Raw genomic sequence first — 22,130 nt, 5'->3', positions numbered from 1 at the left:
TCCATTCCCTAACTGGGGACAGTGAGGCCCAGAGAGGGTGGGTAAATCTGCAGGCTCTCACAGCTAGGAAGGAAATGGTTGGGGAGATATGAATTTTGATGTCAAACACTATGCCTTAGGGTTGGCATGAGGGAAGAGGGTGCAGAAAGAAGGGAAGTTCTCCTTTTACATATGAAGTCTTGGTGCTTCCCTAACCTCAATCTACAGATGCTACCCTACCCTGGGGTGAAATCATCATAATTTAAAATATTTCCAAGTAAAAAATGCATTAATCCAGATGCCAACGGCTCATGCCAGTCATCCTACTTAACTCAGGAGGCTGAGATCTGAAGATCACGGTTCAAAGCCAGCCCAGGCAGGAAAGTCCATGAGACTCTTATCTCTGGTTGACCACCACAAAAGCAGAAGTGGCTCTGTGGCTCAAGTGGTAGAGCGCTAGCCGTGAGCTGAAGAGCTCACGGACAGTGTCCAGGCCCTGAGTTCAAGCCCCAGAACCGGACAAAACAAAATCAGTTCATAAACTTTAGCCAATGGGTTGCTGATCTTCAGGAAGTATTTTAAGCCCTCATTATCATGATCTCCCCCCAGAGGAAACCCACCGTCCACCAGGCTGGCCTACACTGCACACAGTGCTGTGTTCTGAGGAGCTGAATACATAGGAGGTGCCAAGGGAAGGAGGCCACGCAGGAAGTGTTTGCATGAGAAGAAATGGCAAAACTTATTGGGGGGGGGACATGAAGAATGCCAGTCCTTGAACTGAGACTGATTGGGAGGAAAAAAATACATATATATTTTTATATGTATGAAAAGATTGTCTGTCAGAATAATAGCCTAACTAGCGGCCTTGAACACGGGATTGTGGAACGGGAGTGAAACAATGCAGTCTTTTTAGAACAGAGAATAATGCTCATAAGAGGCGATTTTTAAATGAAAGAATGCTCCATCGTTGCGATACGGGAGGCCTGGGCCACCTTGTAATTCAGAGAGAGAAAGGGAGAGAGAGAGAGAGAGAGAGGAACACCAGTGGCCTTGCATAGAAGCCAACAGCTAAGAGAAGGGAGAAGAGCCTGAAATAAGATTATTCATTTCCTTGGAAGGAAGCCAGTTCAGGGAAGCGCGGCCACGTTCTTACAGGATGGCCTTAAACAACGGAGTCTAATGAATGCCCAAAAGCAAACATCTAGGCCTTCTGTAGACTATGTCACATTTCCCTTCATTTGTGTGTGTGTGTGTGTGTGTGTGTGTGTGCGCGCGCGCGTGTGTGCCAGTCCTGGGGCTTGAACTCAGGGCCTGGGCACTATCCCTTAGCTTCTTTTCCTTTTGCTCAAGGCCAGCACTCTACCACTTGAGCCACAGCACCATTTCCGGTTTTCTGATGGTTCATTGAAGGTAAAGAGTCTCACGGACTTTCCTGCCGCGGCTGGCTTTGAACCTCCATCCTCAGATGTCAGCCTCCTGAGTAGCCAGCATGACAGGTGTGAGCCACAAGTGCCCAGCATGGTTTTTGTTGTTGTTTTTCTTTTAGTACTCTACCAACTGACTTCCCTGGCTGGTGAAAATATAGAGAGACATTTTTTAAAATATAGATTGAGTTTCCTTTTTCCTCCGTTTGATGTTTTTTGGGTTTTTTTGTTTTCCTTTTCGGAAGTTCTTCAAAGTTTTGTCCATGCATCCCACCCCACACCGCCTTCGGGTGTGCTTATTTTGGTTTGGGCTCTGACTTTGAATATGCTTTTAGGATTTTGATAGAGGAGTAACTACATTTGCTCTGCTTTACCAACTCTCCCTGGAAGTGAGACACCAATGCATTTGCAAAATAACAATAATAACAGTAGCAATCATCTAAAAGGCTCCCAAAAGCAAATGCTTCATTAGGAGCAATTAGCCGGATGCACCCACATCTTTCTAGATGGGGTGTGGCGCTTAGTCCTTTTGAACTTGGGACAAAGGATCAAACTGGATTGCCACCTGATCAAAGTGGTTAAACAATTCTGGGTGCAAAAAGCAATATCAAAGAAGTTTTACAGCTATTATACTTTTGAAGCCCTCGAGAACTTTCCAGAAAGGAAGACGACTTGATTCCAACCTTTATTTCTATCACCCTAAAACTTAACCAAATAGGCAAATCCCCCTCCTTTCCTGACAAGGTTCACGCTGCCCTTGATTCCCCTGCCACAAAAGATTAAAGATAAGACCCCCAATTATAATATTTACAAAGAGCTCTTCCTGAGAATCATCTCGCGCGCTGCCGTATCGTAGCATAGAAAGACTTCCACAGATGGCTTTGATAATTTATATTCATTAAGGAGGAGAATGGAGGAGATTAAAGGTAGCAAGGGTGAATAGCCCCTCATTTCTCGCAAAACTTGTGCCACCTTTTATGCAACCTACTAACACCGTTATTATGTCATAATAATCATAACAATATGAAAAAAAGGAGGTGTCCTGCCCCAAATGAAGCCAGAGGAAGGAATAAAGACACAAGGGCCTATTTTCTCTTGGGCGAAGCAGCATAGATTAAAGGTGGATGGGCAAGCCATCATTTAAAGCGGGCTCACATCTCCAAAGGGTATTTATTCACAAATTGATTAGAGTTGGAAATGAAAAGTGGTTTAGTTGGTGGGAACATTACGGGGCGAGCCTTTAAAGTGTGATGGGGGAAGATGAAAAGGGACTTTTCACTTATCTTTTCCTTAGCATGCAGACAGAGATCAAAAAAATAAAATAAAATAGCCCCGTGTCCCATTGGTAGGCCTAATGAGGCCGTACTTCTGTTTAGCTCTTCCTTCAGTCCTTGTAACTTGGGGAGCCATGTTGGGGGCCGGAGAGGGGAGAAGTCCACTGCTCCACATCGCTGGAGGCAGAATTATATCGCACAGCCTTTTTTAATTTTGTTTTTGGAGGGAAGGGTATGGGCTATTTGATGGAGTATCCAAAACTTACAATGGAAATTCATGATACAGCTTACAGCCCGGACCTTGAATCCCTGTCTTGTTTCACCTCGGTCATTTCCCAACCCCTTCATGACACCATCTCCCACCGCAGCTGTCCCCCTTCTACCTCTCCAGTCGGACCAACCGACTCTCATCCATCACCTAGCATCTCAGTGAAGAACTCAGGGAACTGGGAAGGTGGCTCAGTGGTAACGTGCTCGCTTCGCACACATGAAGCCCTGGGTTCGATTCCTCATGGACCACATGCCCAGAAAAAGCCAGAAGTGGGGCTGTGGCTCAAGTGGCAGAGTGCTAGCCTTGAGCACAAAGAAGCCAGGGACAGGGCTCAGGCCCTGAGTTCAAGCCCCAGGACTGGAGGGGGGTGGAAAAAGTCGCAAGACCCACACCCATGACCTGCCATTTATTCACTTTTCTTACCTTTCTCTTTCTGTCCACTGACTCTGTGTGTGTGTGTGTGTGTGTGTGTGTGTGTGTGTGTGTGTGTGTGTTTCTAGGGCTTGAACTCAGGGCCTGGGTGGTCTCCCTGAGCTTTTTTGTTCAAGGCTAGCACTCTACCACTTTGAGCCACAGCACCACTTCCAGTTTTCTGGTGGTTCACTGGAGGTAAGAGTCTCATAGACTTTCCTGCCTGGCTGGCTTTGAACTGAGATCCTCAGCTCCCCGCCTCCTTGGCTAGCTAGGATGACAGGCGGGAGCCACCAGCGCTGGCATGGTATGTACAGCCTAGCCAGGCTCGTGCTCGTGTTTGACCTCCTCAAGGAGACCAAGTGCTGGGCCTTCAAAGGCGAACGGTCTGAACAGCATGAGGAGACTTGCTCGACGTAACGGTGGCTCGGCCCTGGCTGCCTGCATTCTGCCTTCGCCGGCGGAGAATGCGGCAGAAAATGGAAACGGAGATCTTTTCCCTGTGTTTCCATTCCTCCGTTCAGGACAGTGTGACAAGCCCAAAGCTAGACATCTCGGTGCACCTGATTGTCCATCCTGAAAGAGTCTCAAAGTCACCACAACCCCTACCTTCTTTCCCCAGACTGCGTCAGAAGCCACTGACCCCAGCCTTCATTCGAGAGAAAGAACGCCATCTCTCTCCTGTTCGTGAAAGAATGAAATTGTGTAACTAAACATGCTTAACACTACCTCAGCCTAAAACACCACAGCAGCAGCGGGGTGGGGGGTGGGGGGAAATGTGCACAAAGAGAGACTATTTAATCTCCGGACCCAAAGAAGAGAAGACTTTCTGTGTATTCAAAATGCTGCGAGCCCACTTAACGGAGTTGGTTGTTGTTTGTTTGTTGTTTTCCTCCTCCTGTCCTCGCAATTGATTGCTGTGAGATTATGATACCATTAAAATTCACTCTCCCCATAAACTAATGCTGCGGGAAAAGGTTGACGTTTATAGCCAGTTCTACAAGGGACATATTTCAGGGTGCAAGTCAGTCCTAATGCACAAACTTTATCTCAGTACAGCAACATGGGGGGGGGAGAAGGAGGAGGAGGAAGAGGAGAGGCTGTTTTATTTCTTGCAATAATGGGTGTATGCATGCTAAATTCCAAAGACTTTAAATATATAGAGAGAGATAGATATAGATACAGATAAATCTATTGGCCTTTGACAAAAATCAATCCAAACCCCATAAACCAAGCAGTCACCCACTTGATATTAATGAGGGCCACATTTGCATTTATTTGTCTCTTACACTTGACAAACCATTAATTTCCTGTTTATGCCTCCTTTGAAGTCTGAATGCCCTTGGATAGATGGCCTCATCGAAATCTCCTGCTGCTACATTAATATTTCGCCATAAATGATGAATTTCATCGGGTTTTTTTCCTCCCACAATCCCCCACCCCTTTTTTTTTTTTTTTGTGAAAAGAAAGCTGGGAACGGACCAGCCATAAGTCTTAAGGTCTGTAGACAAAGCTGGCCTCCTTCCTCTTCCTCCTTTTTTAAATACTCTTCAGCAAGGGTCATTAAGATAGACGCATCTTTGCCCCCAGGGGCAGCCTGGATGGTAGGGTGGTATGAGGAAGTCCAAGCCAGAATGGTTTATATCTCAACTAATCAACCAAACTTGGGGAGGTTGGGGGGGGGGGTTCTTTTGAGAAGTTGGAAGGAGAAATGGTAAGGGGGAAGGGCCTTGTCCCTTGGGGTAGGAGAGGTGGGGAGAAGATACAGGAAAAGCAAAATACCAAGGGGGGGGGGTCAAGGAGTTCCAGATGGAACAGACAGAGTTCCCACCCCACCAGATGGGGCGCATGGAGAACTAGTGGAGGTAAATGTTCCACACACCAGGACCAGTGGACATCATGTCCCCCAAAGCCGGCCATCAGCTGACTTACATGGGAACTGACTGCATGGGAAGTGGCGGGAAGAGGGTGTGAAAGTATTCATGCTCTGTCTCGATTTACCCACCCTCTGCCTCCCTCCCCTCCCATCAGCCCTCACCACCCCCTCCAAGGCCCTGCTGTCTACCATCTTGAGGATGGACGTGACTTGATTCTCAGATGTCACTCTGCAAGAGAAACCCGTGTGCTTCCTCCCATCTCAGATTCTACTTAGCTCTACGCCATCAAGAGGTGAGTTTGGGCCAAGGAAATTATCGCCAAAGATGCTCTGTAAATAACGTGGCTTTAAACAGGACTAAAATAGCCTCTGCCCAGCCACCCATCCCTTGCTCAAGTGTTACTGTATCAGGTATTTGTAAGGAACAGGGGGTCCAAGTAGCCATCATGGTTGTGTTTCTGAGTTCTCCTGAAACAGGGAAATTGAGCTAGGGGCTGGGAATGTGGCCTAGTGGTAGAGTACTCACCACATATACATGAAGCCCTGGGTTCGATTCCTCAGCACCACAGATATAGAAAAAGCTGGAAGTGGTGCTGTGGCTCAAGTGGCAGAGTGCTAGCCTTGAGCAAAAAGAATCCAGGGACAGTGCTCAGGACCTGAGTTCAAGACCCAGACTGTCAAAACAAAACAAAAAAGAAAGAAAGAAAAAGAAATTGAGCTAAATGTCTGGAACTCGTGCCGGAGAGGCCACTGCCTGGCGGGGGACAGAGGTCCGGGGTTCAATCTGCAGGGCTGCCAGAAAAAAAATAATAATTAGTAATTAAAATTAAAAACAAAAGACTCCACAAGCAAACACGGCCCCACCCCCTGCTGTGTCTCAAGTCTCCACAGGAGATTGTTCCAGATCGCAGGCCTAAGCAACCACCCCCAGCCGCAGGTGCTCAGCTGCCTCAGACCAGGGGCCCAGCATATTCACGAAGAATAAATACCCAGACCACTTCCCAAGATAGGAAGTAATAATAACATCCGGGCTTCGGGAACTGAAGCACTGAAAACGGATGGGACGTTCTTCCCAGCTATCCGTGGTCAGAGCAACCCCATCTCACACCGCGGTCCCCGCCACGCAGCGCCCGCATACCCACACGGCTCTTGGCTCTTGGCACTCCCTCAGCGAACCCATGTTGATTTCCTTCCATTCCTTCATGGACTTGAACTGCCCAAGAACACAGACTCCGTCCTTATGTCTTGGTCAAGTGTAATCTCCTGACACAAGGGAGTCAATAAATTCAGGAAGAGAAGGAGGGGGGGGGAGGAAGGAGGGAAGAGGAAGAGGAGATTCGGGGAGAACGGTGGAAAGGCAGTGCCCTGGTTCATGCCTGTCACCCCAGCTACACAGGAGGCTCAGATCCGAGGGTCACCGTTCAAAACCAGCCCAGGCTGGGAAAGTCCGGGAGGCTCTTATCTCCAATGAACCACCAAGAAGTCAGAAACGGCGCCGTGGCTCAAGTGGTAGAGCGCCAGCCTTGAGTGGAAAAGCTCAGGGACAGCGTCCAGGCCCTGAGTTCAAGCCCCGGGACTCCGAACTGGGAGGCTGGGTTCCAGTCTCAAACCTGCCACTCGTTCATCTCTCGTGGGGTCCGGAGAGAATCATGCTCCCTCCCCAAGACTCAGTTTCCCCGTCTGTCCTTCCAGTGAGTATGCAGCACTCAGCCTCCGGAGCGCTGGGTCTGAGGGCGGGAGGAGTTCCCCGGCATCATCGGTGAGCAGCTCCTGCCCCCTGGTGGTGATTGTGGGATGTGCTCTTCCCCTCACCCGGGAGCCGTGGCCTTGGTATTTATTAGCCTGGGTCACAGATTGTGATATTTGCCTAGGGCTGGGAATGTGGCTTAGTGGCGGAGTGCTCCCCTGGTATACATGAAGCCCCGGGTTCGATTCCTCAGTAGCACATACACAGAAAAATCCAGAAGTGGTGCTGTGGCTCAAGTGGCAGAGTGCTCGCCTGAAGCAAAAAGAAGCCAGGGACAGTGCTCAGGCCCTGAGTCCAAGCCCCAGGACTAGTAATATTAATAATAATAGTAAATAATAATATTAGGCCTTTTTAAAGCAGATAACAAACATATCAGCCCTCACAGACTTGTTATTACTCAACAATAAAATGTTAGTGAATATTTATGTATACATATATTATTATATGTAGTATGCAATATAAGTATTATATATGATACGTTATAGCCATAACATTATTATATCAATATATAATAATATATTAGGTATATTACGTAACTTAGGTATATTACATAACATTATTACATCACTATATAATAATATATTAGGTATATATTTGGCTTAAGTATCTTTCAATCAAAGTTCTACTTCCCTTTTTTTTTCCTTGGTTTTTTTTTTTTTTTTTTTTTTTTTGGTCAGTGGGGCTTGAACTCAGGGCCTGGGCACTGCCTCGGAGCTCTTTTTACTCAGGCTAGTGCTCTACCACTCTGCTCTGCCACAGTTCCACCTCTAGTTTTCTGGTGGTTCATTGGAGATAAGAAACTCACAAGGACTTTTCTACCCGGGCTGGCTTTGAACCGAGATCCTCAGATCTCAGCCTCCTGGGTAGGTAGGATGACAGGCGTGAGCCACGGGCACCCGGCCTTGCTAATTATTATTTGCAGCCTACCAGAAATATGTTCTTAGCTTTGCACTAGTGGCTCACACCTATCTCCCTAGCTACTCAGGAGGCCTAGATGTGAGAAGAATCCCAGTTCAAATGCAGCCCAGGCCAACAAATATTTCCAACTGCTTGGAGGGCGGGGCGGGGGGGAAGTGGGAGAAACACCACAACTGGTGGTGTAGCTCAAGTGGTGGAGACCCAGCCATTACAGGAAGAAATGAAGAGAGACCCAGTGCTGGCACAAAGAGAAAAGAAATTCTGCTTCAGATGAACTACTGGGTGGATATGCTGGTGTCTGATTCAATCAAGGTCTGCATTTGAGGCAAGAACAATAAGGAGCTAATATTATGAATATCCATCATTACCATGAGGAATAAATATATACATGTACACACACACACACACACACACACACGTGAGTTCGCAGGGTGTTAACATGGGGGCTCTCTCCCAATCCTTCTGCAGGCCTCGGCTCTCTTCCATGGTCATATTCCATCGCTAGCTGGGAATTAACCCCTTTAATTAGATAGTGGGGCTCTATTGTGTCAAAGCCTCCTTTTTCCTTGGTCGCGTCTTTGTTATCAAGGGGGACAGATGGGCCGGCCGCATTTTATTTATGTCCTTGCCCTCGATTGGCAAGGAAATTCAGTAGGCGGCACTGGTTGCTGTCGGCGGACTGGGCAGCGGGAGAAATGGGCTTCCTCGTGGATAGATGAAGGGCAAACTTAGGCAGTTATTTCCATGTAGTGAGACACGGCCACAACAACAATAAACATAGTAAGAGAGACAGGAGGGATTTCTGGAATTAACTGGGGTGCCGTGGTTGATTCTGTGGGCGACGGGTAGGGCAACAGGACACAGCCAGACATCACGTGATCTTCCTTTGCACCAAGTATTTTTTTAAATCAAACTTAATTATAATTAGAAATCAAACTTTCATTCTACAAAGCCGTACATAAAATGTTCAACCGAGGTAGATGATTTGGAGTTTTTGAGATTTTTTTTTTTTTTGCTTAGATTTATTTACCAAATTATCTATTCTTCTACAATTAACTTTTTTTTTTCCTTTTTGGAGACAATATAGCTTTCTGTAGTCCAGCTTGGCCTCTGACTCGCTCTCTCAAGGGCTGGGATTATAGGCATGCACCACCGTATTTGGTCTGAACAAATATTGTATGGACAACAAAAAATATAAGGGGCTAGCCGGGCTCTGGTGGCTCACGCTGGTCATCCTAGCTACTCAAGAGGCTGAGATTTGAGGATTGTGGCTCAAAGCCAGCCCAGATCTCAGCCTCCTGAGTAGTTAGGATGGCACCAGTGGCGTCCAGAAATTATTCTAGAACTTTTACTGTGGGGGGGGGGGGGGAATGTCTTGGGGCTTGAACTCAGGGCCTCCAAGCTCTCCCATGGGTGTTTTCTGCAAGGCCAGCGCTCTACCACCTGAGCCACAGCCCCACTTGCCCTCTGCTACCGTCAAGACTGACGCTCCAGTAGCAGCTCTTTAGTTTCAGATTTCTTGGGCTTCCCAGGAAAGAGTCTAGAACAATGTCTGGCCCACCGCAGTGAGGCTGGGGGTACCCACAAGTTTTTGTTCCTTGTCCATCCCACTGCCCAAACTCAGTGGGATTTCTGAAGGCTTGGACATAAAAAAAACAACAAAACCCTATGTGGGTTCGTGGAAGGTTTTCACAGTTAAAAAAAAAAAGAAAAGAAAAGAGGAGGAAGATGATTTTTTTTTTTTTTGGTTCAGCGGCACTTTTCAAAAGAAGTTTAATTGAAGTCTGAAATGTTGCATAAATGGGAGATAGAAGTTTTAATTGAAAAATAATTATAACCACTTAATCATGTTTAAATGAGAGCTGTAATTGCAGTCAGAACACAATGGTGCCTGACAGACAACCGGGGGACTCCTCCCCCCATAAACCAGGGATGGGGGTGGCTTGATTTGCTAATAGTTCCTCCACTTCCTTGGCTTTTGTCTCCCAGATTAATGCCGGCCAGGGCTATTAGTGCTGTTAATTGGTTCTGCAATTTAGACCCCGGCTGCTGGTGAATGAATGAGGGATGTAGGCTGCTCAGCCAATGAATGGAAGCACTTCGTCAAGGATTGGCCTCGTCCAACACGGCTTGGTCCCCCCACTGCCTGGGCCTCCCTCCCTTCTGCCCGCCTGCCCCCCCCCCCCAGGGACCAAATCTCAGCCCCATCCTTCCCAGTCCCCCAAAAATATTTCCAGCCAGATGATGCTTGGAATCACCGGCCAGCTTGCTGTGCATCAAACTTAAGTGAGGAGACCGAGGAGAGACCAGGCATCGGTGGCTCACGCCTGTCATCCTTGCTACTCAGGAGGCTGAGGTCTGAGGATCACGGTTCAAAGCCAGCCTGGGCAGGAAAGTCTGTGAAACTCTTTATCTCCACTTCACCACCAAAAACAAGCTCTAAGTGGGGCTGTGGCGACAATGGTAGAGGGCCAGCTTTGAGAGAAAACGTGGACACAGCACCCCCAGACCCCGAGTTCAAGCCCCAGGCCCGGCGCGCACACACATGAACAGGCAGACCTGTGGTTTAGATGTGGAATACATGCTCCCATGTGGCAGAAGGCCAAGCAGGCCGACAGCTAGTCAAACAGAAACCTGCTTCCCCGCCTTGTTTGTTCTCGGGCCTCTGATTCCTCCTGAAACCTGAGAGCAGGAAGCAAGAGTCGAGCTGAACCCCGATACTGAATGGGAGCTCTGATAAGGCAGGGGCTAGTGGGCAAAGACATCTTTCCCAGCCCTTGTCCCAACCATCTCCTGCAGGATTTTTCTCTCCTCCTCATTGTCCTCAAAAGAGTTCAGGTAACTCCACACAGGAACTCAAAAACTTAATATTCTTTCCCTTCATTTAACTGATCAAATATATATATATATATATATATATATATATATATATATATATATGTATGTATGTATCAAAAAGTAGCCGGGTACCGGTGGCTCACACCTGTCATCCTTGCTACTCCGAGATAAAGCTAAGGGACAGTGCCCCAGGCTGTGAGTTCAAACCCAAGCACCAAGAGCTGACAAAAGGGAAGAGAATCGTGGGTAGTATTCAAGGGCTCCAATTGCAACCCTGCTTGGCAAACAAGTGCGGTCTGATTTCTTATTGACCTAAGGAGCATATACACTATTCCAATGCTCCTCCTCGTGCTTTGATCGGTAAACTGCTTTAGAGGCATCTATTTCCTTGAAAATCGAGACATCCTAGTTCCTCCACCCTGGTCTCAGAAGCACTGTGAGTTCTAGAAAACCAACCAACCCCAAGAGGTGTTGGGGTGATCTATATTTTTCTAGGGGTACTGGGGCCCTTGTGACCGTCCTGTCCAGGCTGGAGGGTGCTACCTCATAATTCCTACAGGTAGAACCCCGTGGAAATGAGTCACCCCCAGTCTGCTTCATGTCTGTGGAATGCCCACGTCAGGCTGAAACGCAGGGTGAGGTGGCCATTTTTCTTCTCAGTCATATTGGACAGGGGAAAATGAGCTCATGACAGGAAGGTACTGAGCTTTTCTTGTAAGAATTGAGAGCTCAATGCTGGTGGCTCATGCCTGTCCTATGCTAGCTACTGGGGGGGGGGGGGCAAAGATCTGAGGATCAGGTAAGTCCATGAGACTCATCTCCAAGTGCCCACCAGAAAACTGGAAGTGGAGCTGTGGTGCAAATTGGTAGAGTACTAGCCTTGAGCAAAAGGGCTCAGGGACAGCGCCCAGGCCCTGACTGGCACAAAAAAAGAAAAAATATATATCTTTATTGAGATACCAGCACAACCATGTTCATTGCTTCATTATTCACTATAGCCAAGTTATGGCAAGAGCCATAGAGGCCCTACAACCAGTGAATAGATGGGGAAAGTGAAACTTGCATGTACATATAATATATATACTATATATAATTACATATGATTATGTTAATATGATTATAACCTATATCATTAATACTAATTGTAATTATAATTTATATTTGGTGGGTATGAATATATAATTCACATATAATTACTATAAATACAGGACTCTAATTGCTCAAAGAGGTTATATACAAACATATATATATATATATAATATATATATACCTCTTTGATCAATTTCAGTTTAGTACAATACCAGGAGGCTGAAATATATCTGTCTGAGGGGGTGGAGCCTAATAGCAAGAGGGCCGGTGAATAGAGAGAGGAAGGGCAAAGAAGCAGGGGCCCTCCGAGCAGACATCATCGTCAATCTACACCCAAAGGCCCTAATAATAAACCAATCGCTAAATGGACAAGGGTATGAAGGAGAGAAGAGATAAGAACGGCAAAGAAACACACGAGGAAATGCTCATCATTCCTGGCCATAGAAGAAATGCAGATCAAAACAACTCTGAGATTCCGTCTCAGCTCGGTTAGATTGGTCAACATCGTGAATTCAAACAACAAATGTGGGGGTGGGGGAAAGGAACGCTATTGCACTGTTGGTAGGATTGTAAACTAGTACAACCGATCCAGACAGCAGTCTAGAGGTCCCTCCAAAAACTAAAACTGCAAGTCAGCCATACCATACCACTCCTGAGCCTCTACCCTGAGCTTCACCAGCCGGGATATGATAAAGACACCTGCACACCCATGTTCCTCGCCGCACTATTCACAACAGCCCAGATGCCCCACCAGAGATGAGTGGATCCAAAAAATGATGGTACCTCCACACAATGGAGTTTTGCACAGCCATTAGAAAGAATAAGGTAAAGCCATTTGCAGGGAAATGGATGGGCCTAGAACAAACCATGCTAAGTGAGGTGAGCCAAGGCGCGTGTTTTCTCTCCTATGTGGAAGCGAGATCTAAACCCGTCACCGGACATGATCGCTTAGAGCGGACTCGAGACTTCCACGCACAGTGAGACCGAGGACGACGCTCTTAGCAGAGGACCACAAAGGCGCAATGCAGCCCACGAGCCTCTGAACGTAGAAAATCCTAACTCCAGGAAATGGAGTTTTCTTTTCGCCTTGTTTAATCTGTCTCTGGGAGTGGCCCAGAAATGGAGGGACAGAGGGTAAACAAAGGCAGCAGCGGTCCTCACTAGACACGGAGTGGAAAATGAACGACATGACTTGTGGGCGGGGACTGGAGGGAGGGGGGAGGGGGAGAGCGTGGGGGACCCCTCTGCTGCAGAACCCCTTCATAGTAACAAGAGGAACATTTTAACAATTGTCTTCATTCTAGGGTTCCCGAGGATGGCTGGCATATAGAAATATTGGGGGGATGGGGTGGAGGGTGGATAGGTGTACCAATCCTGGGACTTGAACTCAGGGCCTGGGCATTTGTGCTTGGAGAGCCACCTGATGTCCCCGCACCCCCGGGGTGGCTTACACCACAGAGGGGAAGCCCGGGGTTAATCAGGAAAGAAACACCCCGAAAAGATAAACAGTGAGTGGAGTGTACCTATGGCGGGAAACAAACGGCTCTTGGTACCCATGTTGGGGCGATTATCTCACCGGGCTAGATAAAGCCAGGGACGGGGGGGGGGGGGAGGGCAGGGAGGGAGGGCAGTCCCAGGAAGCCCTCCCCTCCCTCCACGCCATGGCCCCTTGTGTGTGGGGGGGGGGGGGTGACGTGTGCAAAACCCAGGCCGGCCCAGAAAAACCTCCCTCCCCGCGCCGGGCGCCCTCAGTCCGTCCGTGTCCTCGGGCCTGTGGCTTTGTGACTGGACGCAGGGGGCCCCCCTCGCCCCCCACCCCCCCACCCCGGCCGCCATGTCTGTCACTGTGTGCCAGGGCCTGGGGTTCGTGGTGTCCGCCCTCGGCCTGGCCGGTGTGGTGGCGGCCACCTGCATGGACCAGTGGAGCACACAGGATCTGTACAACAACCCGGTGACCGCCGTGTTCAACTACCAGGGCCTGTGGCGCTCGTGCGTGCGCGAGAGCTCGGGCTTCACCGAGTGCCGGGGCTACTTCACCCTCCTGGGACTGCCGGGTAAGGCCTGGGGACCTGGGGGGGCGGGGGCGATGAGAGGTGGACGGGGCCTGGGACATCGCAAGCAAGGGAGCACTGCGGCAGGAGCCTCCGGGGCCCACCTTGAGCAAGAGCAACAGCAAGTAGGCAACAGGGAGGCAGGAACCAGAGGGAATGTTCCAGAATGGCTGGAGCGCCTGATCCCTCCGCTGAATGCTGCCACATGTGTCTAAGGGACCGTGTCTATGTCCTGACCCCGCCACTGCTTTGGGGGGCACGGGGGGTGGGGTGCTGAGCTAACAGCCACAGTAGAAATGGGGTGGAAGAGGCAGGCGCCAGTGGCTCACGCCCGTCATCCTAGCTACTCGGGAGGCAGAGACCTGAGGATCGCGGTTTCAAAGCCAGCCGGGGCAGGAAAAGTCCGTGAGACACCCCCCCCCTCCCAACACACTAAATTTAAAAAAAATAATAACAATCATAAGGATGGAACCATTCCAGAAAGAACTCTCCCAGGCGGGACAGCCACAAGCAGGGTGTCCAGGGCGGTGGTGAAGATTTAGAGCAGGCGGGGTGGCGTGCAAGAAAGGAAAACAGGACGGACGGGCGAAGGACGGGGTGACCTCGGGCGGGATGAGGCGTTTGGGTTTTGTCTGTGTGTCCGACGCGATGCCATTTCAGGACTGTTCGTGTGTTCACATAAATAACGACGTGCAACGCATTAGATCAGGAGAGCAGACCGAAGCAGTTTGACTCTGGGGGGGGACGGGGGGGACCACGCGGGCCCTGCTAGGTCAACGGGGTCTCCCTCCACTGAGGAAGGGAGTGTGAAGGTCTCCCGGGTGCCCAACCAACCCCCCCAAACTCTAGTTTCAGCCACTTGCCCTTCTGATTCTCCCCCACCTGGGAACCCGTCCACAGGGGAGACCTAGACAGCACCGAACAAAGAAAGGCAGAGCTGGAGACCCGGCCCTGTGGCCAAGGTCGCGCGGAACGCCCAGTGGGGGGCTCAGCCCGCCCCGCAGAGGGGCGAGGGCATCGGCAACGCAGGCGCCCGGGTACGGCAGGAAGCAGCTGCCCTCCGGAGCCTGGGGTCTGCCTTTGAGATGAGGACACGGAGGCTGGGCCCTGCCCTGGTCCTTCACCCAGGTCGAGTTCTGTAGCCCCACCCCCAGACATCTGCTGGGGTGAGGCCCCAAAGACAAGAGCACCCCCTGTCCCCGTCCCCGTGTGTGACCCAGGAAGAGAGGACACCCAGAGAGATCGGGTGACGTGAGCAGGGGCGCCTCTGGGACGCTTTCTCTAAGAGCTTGCGTGTGTGAATGTGAGAGACAGGGAGAAACAGACAGACGGTGGACGGACAGACAGACGGGTGGACAGATGGAGGAACCCATGACTGGCTAACTTCCAGAGGTATTTTTCAAATAGAGTAGTGTGTGTGTGTGTATGTGTGTGTGTGTGTGTGTGTGTGTGTGTGTGTGTGGTGTGTTCAGGTCCTAGGATTTGAACCCAGGGTCTGGAACAATGTCCCTGAGCCTCTTTCCTCAAAGCTAATGGCGCTCTACCACTCGAGCCACAGCTCCACTTGTGGCTTTTTTTGGTGGTGAATTGGAGATAAGAGTCTCCCAGACTTTCCTGCCTGGGCTGGCTTCGAACTGTGATCCTCACCTCTCAGCCCCCTCAGTAGCTAGGATGACAGGTGTGCGCTACCGGTGCCCGGCATTAGATTTATTTTTTTTTTCTGATCCTGAAATGTAGCATTAAAAGCATTTCATTGGGAAACTAGAGGAGAAAAATATATATATACCAAGAGTGAGAATCCATAGTTCAGAACCAACTACTTGCTTTCTGTTGTTGTCAGCCTATTCTTTCGGTGACAATACACCCTGTTAAAAGACAAGCATAAAACACTGAGCCCAGCTCCTCAAACACCTGCCTCTCGGTGGAACTAGCAGCAAGACCGCCAGTCACCCCGCCATTTCCCACGCGATTGGCTCATCTCCTGTCACTTCCTGCACTTGTCCCGCCCTCTTTCTTCCTGTCGGCCATTGGAGCCCAACTCCCTGGACTCCCAGCCCTCCGTGCCACTTTTATTTAGATCATCTCACTCTTGCTTATAGGACACGATCGGGGCTCTTGTAGTTCCTGCTTCCTTCTCCACACACACACACACACACACACACACACACACTGACCACACAGTGTAAAGTGTGCAAATGAAGGCCTGCATGCGGGAGGGGGCGAGGCCTTCCCTAGTATGCCTTCTGTGTGCTCTGAGAGGAAAAGCGGGGTACAACCACAACCCAGATAGCATTGAACGGGCCGAATTGGTGGGGCTCGCTTCCTGGCGACGCTATGATCGTGAGCCATTGAAGTGTGTGTGTGTGTGCGCGTGCGTGTGTGTGTACGCACATGTATCTCAGGGCCTTAAAATCCAATTAAAATGGCTCTGAATGCAGAGGCTGGGGGAATCTGTCTGTCCATCCATCCATCCGTCCATCCATCCATCCACCGGTCTCCCCAAGATAGATGTCTAGATACAGATCTATCAACACCCGGGCCTCCTGTGTGGTGTTCTGGGAACACCATGACCAACAGGATTCCTGGCTCTCCTTCTTATAAATAAAACAAACACCACCTTGAGGGTAGGGTGGGGGTCCCCAGTCCTCAGAAGTGGGGGGGGGCCTTCTCTTTCCTTGGCCCTGTGGCTCTACATGAAGTGAGTCGTGTAGATTGGAGGTGGAGCAGGCCAGGTGGGGGGGCGGGGGGCAGGGGCGGGGGGCAGGGGGTGGGGGGGAGGGCGCGTTCCTCGGCTTTCTTGCTTCTGTGCACACATTCGGTGATTCTAGGGGAGACTGGGGGCGATCTCGCCGCCCATGCACATATAATGGACATGGAGCCCATTGTGGGGGAGGTGGTGGGGAATGTCATGTCCGCGGGGCCCCCCACATGGTGGGCAGAGCCAGATCTGGGGTCTCACGGGGACCAGCGAAGGCCTCGGGGGTGCAGGAGGGGGCGCCCCCCACGTCCACTTGGCTGGCCATGAGCTCCAGACGCCTGGGCGCCCTAAGGACTCTTAGGGCCTCTTCTCGAACAAGTTGAAAAAAATGTAATAATAATAACGTCCTTGAACCAGGAGTGAAACCGAGCTATCTAAGGAAAACACGGCGAGCAAACACTGCGGGCTGAGAGAGGGCACACGCGCGCACACACACACACACACACACACACACACGTGCACGCCCCGGGCAGCGTTAGCCGGGCACACGTCCCCAATCGACAGGACCCCGGCCTTCCCCATGGCCGTGTCTACCACCACGGAGCAGGTGGTGGGGTTCCTGCTGGCCGTGGGCGGGGGGTGGCGGGGTGCATCGCGGCCGCGGAGATGGACGCGTGGAGCACCCAGGACCTGTACGACAACCCCGTCACCTCCGTGTTCCAGTACGAGGGGCTGTGGCGGAGCTGCGTGCGGCAGAGCTCCGGCTTCACCGAGTGCCGGCCCTATTTCACCATCCTGGGCTCCCAGGTAGGCAGGTGGCCCGGCGGTGGGGGAGACCCTGCCCAGTCCCGCTCACCGGGAAAGCCGGGGGGACTCAAGAAGATGGCTGCAGGGGGTTGGGGTACAGGAGAATCCAGGCTTCAAGGAGGTGGGTGGTCGGCTCGCGCCTGTCATCCTAGCTGCTCGGGAGGCTGAGATCTGAGGATCACGGTTCAAAGCCAGCCCCGGGCAGGGAAAGTCGTGAGACTCTTTATCTCCAAGGAACCACCAGAAAACAGGGGTGACTCACCCCTGCTCTGCTCCCACAACCCCGAGCACGAGGAAAGGGGGTGCTTGTTTTGCTAGAGCCACAAACCACTTCCTGAGACCTCACGTCTGTTTTATTTTAAGTTCCTTGCAAGTGACTTTTGACATTTTTGGGGGGGAGAGTCTCCCAACATTTTGCTGCACACCTCCTTCTTCCCACCCCCCCCCCAAAAAGTATCCCCCCTTAAACTACAATTTCCTGTCTTCCCGCATTTGGGTTGAGGAGGCCTGAGGTGCGTAAGCGAGACTGGTGTCTTTTATTTACTGTTTGCTTGCGCCAGTCCCGGGCCTTGAACTCAGGGCCTAGGCGTTGCTCCTGAGCGTCTCTGCTTTCAGGTGGGCGCTCGACCCCTCGAGCCACGCTCCGCTTGTGGCTGCTCAGCTGTGTTCGTCGGAGATTCGAGTCCGAGCCGGCTTCCAAGGGGGATCCTTGGATCCCAGCCCTCCCGGGTAGCTAGCTAACATGGCGGCTGACGGGGGGGGGGGGCCCTCGGCACCCACACACCGATTGATGAAAGCCGTGTGCACAGGAAGATCAGCTTTTGCTCCCCCCACGCCCCCCCCCAAAAAAAAAACACAGCAAGGTACACTGCCTTTGCGTGAGGGTCGACTCGTGGGGCCCCGGACTCCCCCCCTCATTACCCTCCCCGCCCCCCTCTTCCTCCTCCCCGAAACCAGCTCAGGCCTCATCCACACACATTGTTTCCACGCCCCAGGAAGTCGGGTTTCGGGGACGCGGTGCGTGAGTCAGCACCGTGAGCCATCAGCCATGGCACAGAACCACGCCTCGGCCTCTCCGGGGCTTGACCAGGGAAAAGCTCACGTGTGTGTGTGTGTGTGCGCGCGCACGTGCGCGCACAGGATACTGGGGTCCCGGGACTTGAACTCGGGGCCTTGTGCCCTCGATCGGCTTTATACTCTCAAGGACGGCGCTCGGCCGCTTGAGCCACCCCTTCACTTGCGGCTTTTTGAGGGCGCACGAGAGAGAAGAAAACCCTCCTGGGCTTCTGTGCCCCGGGTGTGTGCGGGGGGGGGGGGGGGGGGGTTTGGCTTTGAACCAGGAGCCTCCCTGAATAGCTCGGCTCTGCCCACAAGATTCCACTGAGCACCAGAGGAGGGGAAAAGCATTTCGTGGGGACCAAGTGTCTAGACACTCGCTGATCACCTTGGGGGGCGGGGGTGGGGAGAATGGGGTGGCGGCCGGTCCTCCTGAAGGTCCGGCCAGGCCGCGGATCAGAACGTGGGGCTCCGAACGCCCGTCCGATGACTGGCCCGGCGGAAGGAAGCAGCGGGCGGGCCGCCAGGAGGGAGCGGCTCAAGTGGGAGGCTAAGGCGGCCGCAGGAGGGGCGATCGGGCCGCGGGGGGGGACGGGCTAGGCGAGATCGGGGATCACCGACGCAGAGACGCTGAGGGCGGGGCCCGAGCTCTGGACGGGCAGGGCAGCACCATGGAAGCTGGGCCCCCAGCCCCGCCCGAGGGGTGGCAGATCGCCAGCCTGGCCGGTCAGCCAGTGGCTCACGCCTCTCATCCTAGTGCCTCGGGAGACTGAGATGGGGGGATCGGGGTTCGAGGCCAGCCTAGGCAGGCGAGTCCGTAACGCTTTCATCTCCAATAAACTACCAAAAAAACAAGCTGGAGGTGGTCCTGCGGCTCAAGCAGTACAGCACCGGCCTTCACCCAAACCGGAAAACGGGGGCGCTCACCTCCCCGCGCCTCTCTCTCCCCCCTCCCCCCCCCGCCAGCCATGCTGCAAGCCGTGCGCGCCCTCATGATCGTGGGCATCGTGCTGGGGGTCATCGGCATCCTGGTGTCCATCTTCGCCCTGAAATGCATTCGCATCGGCAGCATGGAGGACTCGGCCAAGGCCAAGATGACGCTGACCTCCGGGATCCTGTTCATCATCTCAGGTACGCACGGCGCCCCCCCCCACCCGCGCCCCCCCGCAAAAGCCGGGCTCCCGCCGCCTGTCACCCTAGCTTACTCAGGAGGCTGAGGTCTGAGGATCGCGGTTCCAAGCCAGCCCCGGCGGGAAAAGCCCATGGGACTCGGGCCTGGCGTGAGCGTTAGATGCTCAGGGACAGCGCCCAGGCCCCGGGTTCAAGCCCCACCACCGATTAAAACAAGAAGAACTCATCCACAAGCCCCAGCCCATCAATGTTCTTAGCCGGGCCTGGGAGTCCTTCCAGAATTGAGGAGACAAGGCGGGGGGGGAGTGGGGGGGAGTGGGGGGCAGCTGGCCCCTTGTCCAGCAGAGTGGCCATTCTACGGGTCCACACGGCCCCCCAGAGCGTCCGACAGCCCCGCCCGCCCTGTGCCCACAGGCGTGTGCGCCATCATCGGGGTGTCCGTGTTCGCCAACATGCTGGTGACGAACTTCTGGATGTCCACGGCCAACATGTACGGCAGCATGGGTGGGATGGTCCAGACGGTGCAAACCAGGTGAGCCACGCGCACGCGCACGCACACGCGCACACACACACGCACACTGGTAGGAAGGGCTCGTGGTGCTGGTGACCAACCATTAACCGATATGCAAATGCACAGTATGCAAATGCACATCTGTTGCTAGCAAGCCATTGGTGGGGAGAGGGCCCATGGTAGCGATAACCAATCAGGAAGTGTTAACCCACTATGGAAAGGAGCGTCCACTGGCAGTACGCCATGTGGGAGGTCCCACCGCGGCGGTGGCCAATCAGGAACTATTACCTGGTATGCAAATGCACTGTATGCAAATGAGCATCCACTGACAGCAAGCTACAGGGGAGGGAGGGGGACTCCGGCTGGAGAGAGATAAGAACTTGAATGGAAAATGAGCAAGGGGTCAAACAGTTAGAGCTGCCTCTTCATTCATTCATTCATTCATTCATTCATTCATTCTGCTGTATCGGATGCCTGCTAGGGGCTGGGCGGGGTGAACTTCAGTCACCGTTGAAGTGAGTTAAAAGGGATCGCGAAGCTAGGGAGCACCGGCGGCTCCCGCCGGTCATCCGGGCTACTCAGGAGGCTGAGATCTGAGGATGGCGGTTCAGAGCCAGCCCGGGCGGGAAAGGCCGTGAGAGTCCTCCGTCCAACAAACCGCCAGAAAGCTGCAAGTGGATCCGTGGCTCAAGCGACAGAACGCCAAGGCCTTGGGTATAAAACAAAACCAGCTCCAGCGGAAGGGGGCCCGAGAGCCGGGGGCCCGGAAGAAGCCTCTAGAAGCGAGGGGGACCCGCGTTCACCCACTTGTGTCCCATGCTCAGGTACACCTTCGGCGCCGCGCTGTTCGTGGGCTGGGTGGCCGGAGGCCTCACGCTCATCGGAGGGGTCATGATGTGCATCGCCTGTCGGGGGCTGACGCCCGATGACTCCAAGTGAGTGGGTGCTCCCCATGTGAGGTCCCAGGGCAGGGCGGTCCTCCCCACCCCCCCACCGGTGACACCAAGTGAGTGGGTGCTCCCCGTGCGAGGTCCCAGGGCAGGGCGGTCCTCCCCCCACCGATGACACCAAGTGAGTGGGTGCTCCCCATGTGAGGTCCCAGGGCAGGGCGGTCCTCCCCACCCCCCACCGATGACACCAAGTGAGTGGGTGCTCCCCGTGCGAGGTCCCAGGGCAGGGCGGTCCTCCCCACCCCCCCACCGGTGACACCAAGTGAGTGGGTGCTCCCAGTGTGAGGTCCCAGGGCAGGGCGGTCCTCCCCACCCGCCCACCGTCCATCGGCCCTCCTCCCCTCTGTGTGTGTGTGCGTGTGTGTGCGCGTGTGCGTGGTAAATCTACAGAACCACACAGCAACCCGGCTCCCGCCCATCACCCTGGCTTCCGGGGACACCGCGAGCTGAGGCCGTGGGTTCAAAGCCGGCCGTGGGCAGGGAAGGCCGTGGTCACGGCGGCTGTGTTTTGCTTGCAGCTACAAAGCCGTGTCTTACCACGCCTCGGGCCACAACGTGGCCTACAAGCCCGGGGGCCTCAAAGCCAGCACGGGCTTCGGGCCTCCCGCCCGGAACCAGAAGATCTACGAGGGGGGCCCGGCCCGCGCCGAGGACGAGGCCCAATCTCAGCCCTCCAAGTACGACTACGTGTAACGCCCAGGACCCCCCCCCCCGCCCGCCCCCCGCGCCCAGAGACTCGCCCTCGCCCTCCCGGCCGCTTCGGACTCACCGTCGGAAGTTAGACTTCATCTCAGCTGCTGCGAGCGCTGGCCTACTGGGTTCTGTCGCCAACCACTGCCAAACAACTCTGCTGCCACGTTCTCGTTTATAAGTTAGAGGCCATAGTTACATAGAGAGAGTGAGAGGAGATAGACAGACAGACAGACAGACAGACAGAGAGACAGAGAGAGACAGACGACAGATAGACAGACAGATAGAGAGACAGATAGAGAGACAGAGACAGACGACAGACAGACAGACAGACAGAGAGACAGAGACAGACGACAGATAGACAGACAGACAGACAGATAGAGAGAGAGAAAGACAGATGGATAGACCG

At 52.9% G+C, this 22,130-nt stretch overlaps 1 protein-coding gene across 1 annotated transcript; it reads left to right on the top strand.

The window, feature by feature from the left end:
- The first annotated feature begins 13,661 nt into the window (after positions 1 to 13,661).
- Cldn18 (claudin 18) lies at positions 13,662 to 21,724 on the top strand. Its single transcript, XM_048334986.1, has 5 exons — positions 13,662 to 13,881; positions 19,406 to 19,570; positions 19,985 to 20,102; positions 20,906 to 21,016; positions 21,550 to 21,724. The coding sequence occupies exons 1-5, from the start codon at positions 13,662 to 13,664 to the stop codon at positions 21,722 to 21,724; spliced, it is 789 nt and encodes a 262-aa protein (XP_048190943.1).
- The last annotated feature ends 406 nt before the right edge of the window (positions 21,725 to 22,130 follow it).

The sequence above is a fragment of the Perognathus longimembris genome, chromosome 26 (genome assembly GCF_023159225.1).
Source record: "Perognathus longimembris pacificus isolate PPM17 chromosome 26, ASM2315922v1, whole genome shotgun sequence".
NCBI classification, from domain to species: domain Eukaryota; kingdom Metazoa; phylum Chordata; class Mammalia; order Rodentia; family Heteromyidae; genus Perognathus; species Perognathus longimembris.
This window is presented reverse-complemented; position numbering and strand designations above follow the sequence as displayed.

Bases quoted from the DNA above. Each gene is read 5' to 3' on its own strand.
- Cldn18 (XM_048334986.1), top strand. From the start codon at position 13,662: ATGTCTGTCACTGTGTGCCAGGGCCTGGGGTTCGTGGTGTCCGCCCTC. The intron at 19,571-19,984 runs GTACGCACGGCG...CTGTGCCCACAG, and splicing joins GATCCTGTTCATCATCTCAG to GCGTGTGCGCCATCATCGGG. The intron at 21,017-21,549 runs GTGAGTGGGTGC...TTTTGCTTGCAG, and splicing joins CTGACGCCCGATGACTCCAA to CTACAAAGCCGTGTCTTACC.